General features: G+C 36.7%; 1 protein-coding gene across 4 annotated transcripts in view; it reads left to right on the forward strand.

Annotated features, from left to right (window-relative positions):
• col4a6 (collagen, type IV, alpha 6) overlaps positions 1 to 7728 on the forward strand; it is a 155515-nt gene that overhangs the window by 133536 nt on the left and 14251 nt on the right. For 3 of the 4 annotated variants that reach the window (XM_015398144.1, XM_015398146.1, XM_015398147.1), the window contains 6 exons: positions 426 to 644; positions 909 to 1067; positions 1498 to 1506; positions 5348 to 5518; positions 5947 to 6090; positions 6219 to 6332. In XM_015398144.1, the coding sequence (XP_015253630.1) occupies positions 426 to 644; positions 909 to 1067; positions 1498 to 1506; positions 5348 to 5518; positions 5947 to 6090; positions 6219 to 6332 (816 nt within the window). The remainder of the gene's footprint in view (positions 1 to 425; positions 645 to 908; positions 1068 to 1497; positions 1507 to 5347; positions 5519 to 5946; positions 6091 to 6218; positions 6333 to 7728) is intronic. The other variant, XM_015398145.1, reaches the window with a different exon arrangement.

Below are 7728 nucleotides of genomic sequence, written 5' to 3' on the forward strand. Positions count from 1 at the left end.
GAGAGGAATAAATTATAATTGAGGCAGGGAGGGAAAACGACAGGTGAAAGGAATGACTAATTAAGGGAGAGCCAACAGGCCAGATCATGACAAGGACAAACAGCTTCATCTATGAAAAAGCTGTAGAAAACAATGCATATAAACACTGGTTTAATTAAACACATCATGAAATTAATATATTTCATCAGTTATCTGTAATCCTTCTTTACAGGGTTGTTGCTACAGACACATTTTTTCTTAGCTAGATGCACATCATCATCAAGTAAACCAGTAGTTGATCACCCATGAATTGCTGCATCAAAAATGTTATGTTCAGATACAAATTAATAAGTTTTCTTTTTTACATACATACATTTTTCGTCTCTCACCTAAATTTTCTTGAATGATATGAGAATAGTTGACGGTTTAACCTACGTTTTCGACAGGTTTTCCCGGACCTAGAGGAGATCCTGGAGTTCCAGGTACTCCAGGAGCACGTGTTGATGGTACCAGGGGTAGAGATGGCATTCCAGGACGTCCTGGACCCAAAGGCCCACCTGGAGAAGTTCTGGGAGCCAGACCTGGAAATCCAGGACAGGATGGTTCACCTGGGATACCCGGAGACAAGGGTCTGCCTGGGAGTCCAGGGGTACCCGGACTACCCGGTGGGTGTTAGATGAAAACACTTGTTTTCTTTTCAGAAACTGATTATAAAACATATTTATTCTTGAATGTAATATTCATATTGGTGTTTGGATTTGTATGTAGCTTATTCTTTCAGTGTCTAATAGAATACTAGTCAAGAACTAGGACACAGCTTTAGTGGCTCATCTTTATAATGGGTTCCTTGAAGTCAGTGCAGTCAATTTTGTATTAATACCTACATGCTGGGTGTAAAATACAAAAATATCTTCTTTTTTTAACTTCAGGTTTTGATGGGAGACCTGGTGTACCTGGCTTGAAGGGAGAGCGTGGAGTTGATGGCGGACCGGGTTATCCGGGTCCTCCTGGACCTCCAGGAAACCAGACCTATTTCATTCCTGGTCCACCTGGACCTGTGGGCAGGACAGGACAAATGGGTCCTCCAGGTGAGAGACAATATCAACCTTCCATGAAATGTATCTTTTAAAATCTCCCATTAACTTTAAAGGATTCTGGTGTAATTCCTCAATGTGAAGGATTTTTCCCAGGTTAAGTTTTAGGTGGAGTTTGGACTAAAATTTGTGATCTTGGCTAATGTTTTTACCTCTCATCCCTCCAGTTTTTCCAGTGTCCATTCATCCTTCTCATTTCTCATCATATTCCTTTTGCATCCTGCATCAGATGGCATGTTGTTGTGTCTTGTGGATTGAAGTTCTCCATCACCCGACAAATCTGTTTTGTGTCTCTCCCTGTTCCATTTTTTTTTTACCCCTCCTATCCTCCTTCTTTTCCTACATGCACCACCACCATCACCCCCATGCATCCTCTTATCATCTCTCCAAACTTTCCTTCTTGGTGCTGGGTCATTCGATATAGGCTGCCCAGGTGAGATACTCTTTCCTCATCCATCCATCGCCTACTTTTTACTCTATCCTATCCATCCTTTGCTGAAATGTCCGCATGTATCTGCTGCTGGTGCCTTAACCCTAAAACTGCTTTTTCGTTCGTCTGCAGCCCTTATCTCACCATGCAACAAGCAAATGTCCATCTGCACAAACAAGGGAGCCTGGAAGTTTATGTTGGGATTTTGTTTAAGGGAAAAATGACAGAGAAAGAAAGTTTATCAGTGTATTTTGAATGTTTGGTCAAGTAGCATATATTAGGTTGATTGCGCACTTGTGAGAAGAGGCTCGTTTTGAAATCTAAGTGAGACATTGTTGAAGATGGTCTTACATTTACATGAAGTTTATCATAGTTTCTTTCAACTCAGGGTGGCACAGTTACCACGACTTAAGTATGGGGTAGCATAAATGTCAGTGAAAACCCATGCATACCTGTCTTAAATTGAACACATTCGATTTGAAGAAAATGAGGATTTGTATTTTGCTCATTATTTTTTATCACATATACACATGTGACTTAGGGCTGGGCTATATGACCTCAAATCAATATCATGATAAATTGGGCAGGTTGGATGTGTTATTTTGTGTTATTTTGAGTAGCCCTGACAGTTGTCAGACGAACTTTACATTTCTGTTCTTTTGCTCAGCGTCTATGCCGTACTTTTGGTGCCGCCGTGAGCGTGCAGTGAGAACAATGTGCATTATTTGAACTCGCACACCCTCTCTCAGAACCTGTTTGCCACACGCTCAACTCTGACAACGTGCTCCGGACTTCTCTGCGCGCTCAGCTTCATCGCTGCTCTCACTCGGCTCAACAGGATTAACTGATGTAATTGTATTTACAGCTGTGTTAGACCCTTCTTCACTGGGCTTAACCGCCATTCTCTGTGTTTACGCTTCGGACTGGATCGTGGGAGTCACATCCTTAGACACCTGCTGCCATGTCTTAAAGGGGAAGGAAATACCAGCCACCAGCACACATTCAGTAGCAACCATTCAAAATGGCCCTTACCAGTCAAAAGCCAGACGAATGACAGCACAATCCCCTCCAACTTCCAGCCACTGGCCTTCTCATGGGCATGCATATTTTTTCATGCTTGCACTGAATTATTGGGTCTGACCAGGAGATAATGCTTCTATTTTGATCTTAATTTCCACAAATCATGACAGAAAGAATATTTTAGATGTTTAAAAATGAATAATAGGGGACCAGCCAAGGACCCATCAAAGAAAGTGGTGATTTTTTTAATGGTAGGCAAAACAGCAAAATTATTTACCAACTTATTTATGGGAAAATTTGTGCTGGTTATTTTAGTGAATGATGATAACGGTAAAAAATCTGGTTTATTGTCCAGCCCTAATATGGCATCAGATGTTACATTTGTAAGACTGCAAACTTAGATGTTAAACATTTGCATGAATCACAGATTTACAGGTACAAATCTAATACCCCAGATGTTGCTGTAACAGTGCTTATAGGCTGGTGGTGGTAATAAACCTGAAAGTTGTTTACTAGCCATCTTTAAATGAAAAGAAGAGGAAGAAAATAAAATTAGATTTATTGACAGAACTATATACTGCGCAGGAGTTAAAAACTACAATTTAGCACAGCTATAACGTTCAAACAATGGTTTTAGCTTCATCTTTTTCATTTAATTTAATGGCAAATAGCCTTCAGACGCTTTACCACCAACAACTGGTAAGGACGTAACATCTTCTTTCGGAGTTGTAAATATTTTGATTCATACTTTTGCATTTTTGCAAAGTTGTAAGTTATGTCTTTTTTTCTTAACATCTAAATTTGCATTATAATAGATGTAACACCTAATATCACATGTATGTGTAAGTTGATAACGGGGCACAAATAAAAAACTTAAATTTCTTCAGATTTATTGACTTATATTCACAAATATTTACAGTTATCTTGTCCCATACATAATTAAGTCGGCAAATAAGAGCTTACAAAAGTGAGGCCAATGTAGACAGAAAGATATTAAAGCTTTGGTTACAAAAGAAAACGAGTTCATCCCACTTTACTTAAGAATGTGTTCAGAGTTTTAATTGAAGATGGATATTTTATTTGTGAGAGCTTTTGAGCTTTTCAAATAATCTCTGAAATTATGCGCTTGCTCTTACAGTTCCAGTGAGATGTTTGCATAAGCTCATCATGAAATTAACTTTAATAGCAACAAGAACTTATTGCTTTGAACCACTTCTTTTATAGTTTTAGAGGAAAAGAAAACAAAATTGATTGATCAAATCTAAATAATTTCTACCCCATGCAGTTTTAGATAGCAAGCTGTTTGTGTCTTTTAGAAAAAAAGACAAAGATTAAGAATTTGCTGGTTAAAAAGGTTCAAATTCATTTGACCTGTTATTCTCATGATGAGTTTATCTAAAGTGAACATAACTGTAAGTGTTGTATTCTTCCTGCCAGTTCTAACCCATATTTCATTTTATGTCTAATCAATACCAGATGGTTTTTTTTTGTTTGTTTTGTTTTTGTCTGATTTCCCTCAGTAGGTTTTTTTTACTATGAGTGTTTTTCTCAAACACTGTTTTACCTTCATTGCTGCTATGCTGAGTGTAGAAGCTTTTTAGTTTTTTACACTCTCAAAAAGACTTGTTGTTTTTAGCACATCTAAGCTGATGACTAACGCTGCATTGCAGATGTGCTGAAAATGGGTCCGGTTTATTTTCAGAGTGTGCAGCGATAGTCGTTAGAAGGCTCCCTAACCCAGGCTGGAACTGCATTAAGTTCAAGTACATAATTACTACAGATGCATCCATTGTCCTTTAAAAAAAAAATGTTTAAAAGTTTTACTTTTCAGTTCACATTTCCCTTTAAGAGCTGATCTTTTTTTTTTTATTATTTCCTGTTGTTTAGATATATAATTGAAAATAGTGGATAACAAATTAAACAAAAACCTATTAAAGGGATATTCTTATTAATGAGTTATATATATTTTTAATTTAAAAGATCAACCACTAATTCAGAAAAAAAAAGTATGAAATAAAAGGTTTACCTTTTATGCTATCAGATATTTATTTTCTATCAAGTGTTTTAAGTTACAAAATTAGAAAATGTAAAAGTAAATCCTTTATTGTCCCACAATGGAGAAATTCCTCTGCATTTAAATCATCCCCTTGGGTAACAGTCTGGGGTTTGGGGTGTCGCTCAGGGACCCACAGTGGCAGTCTGTGGGAATGGGACTTGACCTCAGAACCTCTGAGACCCAAGCTCAAAGCTCTAACCACTAGGCCAACACTCCCCATGAATCAATAATTGTTTCCTCTCTTTATAAAAGCACTACATCTCTATTTACGGGTTTTAAGAAACAGCATCAGAAAAGTCCGATTCCAGACTCACCTTGTTGAATCCATGCATGCATCTGTAACAATTGTGCACTTGTTTTAATAACTGCTTAATCCCTGGAAATCTCTGGATACCAGATGTATCCATGTGAGTCGCATTATGCTTTTGTCTGTGTACGTAGTGCAGCTGCGGCATTATAAAGATAGTAGAAAAAAAAACAATGTAAGCCAAAGCAAATTACATTGTTTTCAGCAATCTGTCAGCCTGTCAATGAGTGTTTTCATGTCAAAACACCATTATTTTTGTTGTATTTCTTTATGAAAATAAATGTTATGTTGGGGGTAAGTTGATCTGTTCTGGAGAAGGTAAGAGTTTTACTTCTTTGGATTAATTTGTTCCAGCTCTAAATAAATTAAGTATATTTTACCCTCATGCCTTTATTCATTTCTTGGAATTTTAATGAAGTTGAGCTAATTATTGCTCCTCCAAAAATCTCCGCCATCATCAGGTTACCGTGGTCAAAAGGGGATAAGAGGAGAACCAGGATTCCAGGGGCCTGCTGGAATGAAAGGAACCCCAGGACCTTCTGGCACTAATGGATTTCAAGGGCCAAGAGGACCCCCCGGACCACCAGGACCCGGAACCATCGACGGACTCCCAGGAATACCAGGAATAAAGGGTAGGGAATAAAGGATCTGCCTGCTGTCCAGTTCTTTGTTTTTGTGGTTCAAATTTACTTAAGAGTAGGGCTGCAACTAACGATTGTTTTGCTAATTGATTAATCTGTCAATTAATCGATTAATAATTGGATAGCCGCATGGTTCTTAAAGATTATTTTACAAAAATAAAGTGGGCAAAACTAAAACTTTTCCAATCAAGGAGTTCTGGGTAGAGCATATTAACAGATGAAACATTTTTTAATCTTAAATGCTAAATGTTTACAATTTTTTTTACAATGTTGATATAATTACTGCACTAAATGGGTTGCTCCGTCAGCTAAAGGCATATTTTACAGTCTCTATACTAATTGACTATTATTTCAACAATCGATTCATGACGATTAATCAGATTGTTTCAGCCCTACTTAAGAGTATTTCTAATCTGCAGGTGAAAGAGGCTCAGCTGGACCAACTGGTTTCCCTGGACTACCAGGTCGTTTTGGAAATCCTGGATTTCCTGGTGGGAAAGGATTTCCAGGTGACCCTGGGAGAGATGGATTCCCTGGTAATCCTGGTCTGATTGGAATGAGAGGTAATCTTCAGAGTGCTGGATTGGTATAGTTCTCATTGGCTTAAAAGTCAGTGCATAATCTTACATTATGAAGATGAAAAAACAGTAGGCAGCAAGTAAATACCCCAACAATGTTCATTCTTTTGAAGGTGACCGAGGAGACACTGGCGACCCTGGTCTTCCAGGTCCTACTCCTATTTTGAGAAAAGGTCCTAGAGGTGACCCCGGACAGCCCGGCTCTCAGGGCTTCACTGGACCCAGAGGTAGAATAAAATACCCTATTTTCTTCTTTCATATATATATATATATTAGAAATAATACTATTACTGCTTTAACAGAACATCTCTGCATATTGCAAAACATGTTTCCTTTGTGACCATTATTAGGAAATGGAAACATTTCTAACAGATTTACATTCTCTGAAAAGACAACCTAGGCTAGACCAAAATTGTATTTTTTTCTTTATTGTTACAATATTATTTCCAACTCCACAAGAAAAATACCATGAATTATGTTCCCTCCAATGGCACAGTGTTTAGAATGCTTTTTTTTTATAGTTAATTACTATATGACCAACTTTGCAGTAACAATTTAGCCTTTGTTTAGAGAAATATATTATTTAAGTGTAACTTCTCTGATTTTCAAAGCAAAAGAATACAGGACCCCACCCTCAATCCCCACACATAAAAAAATCATAACACTTAATATTTAACTTGAGCAGTCAAATTTATAATAAATATACTGTTTAGTAGTGTCAAACATTCCATTACACAGAAATTTCCCTTTTTTCTGTCACATGGATGTGTTTGTGTTTTGCTTTTTGTATATGGAAGGCTAACGGTAGGAACTAAGATATCAAATAAAGCAATAGATAAAAATACAACAAGTACAAATTTGACATAAGCCACTAAAGGAAACTCCACAAAATATGAACATCAGAGCAGAAAGGCGAGACCTAAATGTGTGAGAGAATCAGATGGGACAATATGGGGTGCCACCAGAGACATAAATAGAAATTAACTTCCATATAAACATATCAAATTAAACTCTTCCATATAATATACTGAAAAACCTGCATAAACACTAGTGAAAAGCTCTCACATAAATTAGTAAAAACATTTACCTCTTATATAACCTACTCAAAAGCGCTCATACAAAGTAGTGAGAACTGTTAATTTAAACTGGTGAAAAGCTTTACCTTTCATACATACTACTGAAAAGCTTTCATACAAACTACTGAAAAGCCTTCATACTGAAAAGATTTCATATATACTACTAAAAAGATTTCATATACACTACTAAAAAGCTTTCATACATACTACTGAAAAGCTTTCATACATACTTATAAAAAGCCTTTATGTACACAACTAAAAAGCTTTCATACACACTAATAAAAAGCCTTTATGTACACTACTAAAAAGCTTTCATACATACTAGTGAAAAGCTTTCATATACACTACTGAAAAGCTTTCATACTTACTACTGAAAAGCTTTCATATACACCACTAAAAATATTTCTTACATACTACTGAAAAGCTTTCATATACACTACTGAAAAGCTTTCATACTTACTACTGAAAAGCTTTCATACATACTACTGAAAAGCTTTCATTTACACTACTGAAAAGCTTTCATACATACTACTGAAAAGCTTTCATA

Source organism: Cyprinodon variegatus, unplaced genomic scaffold (genome assembly GCF_000732505.1).
Source record: "Cyprinodon variegatus isolate N-32 unplaced genomic scaffold, C_variegatus-1.0 Scaffold914, whole genome shotgun sequence".
NCBI lineage: Eukaryota > Metazoa > Chordata > Actinopteri > Cyprinodontiformes > Cyprinodontidae > Cyprinodon > Cyprinodon variegatus.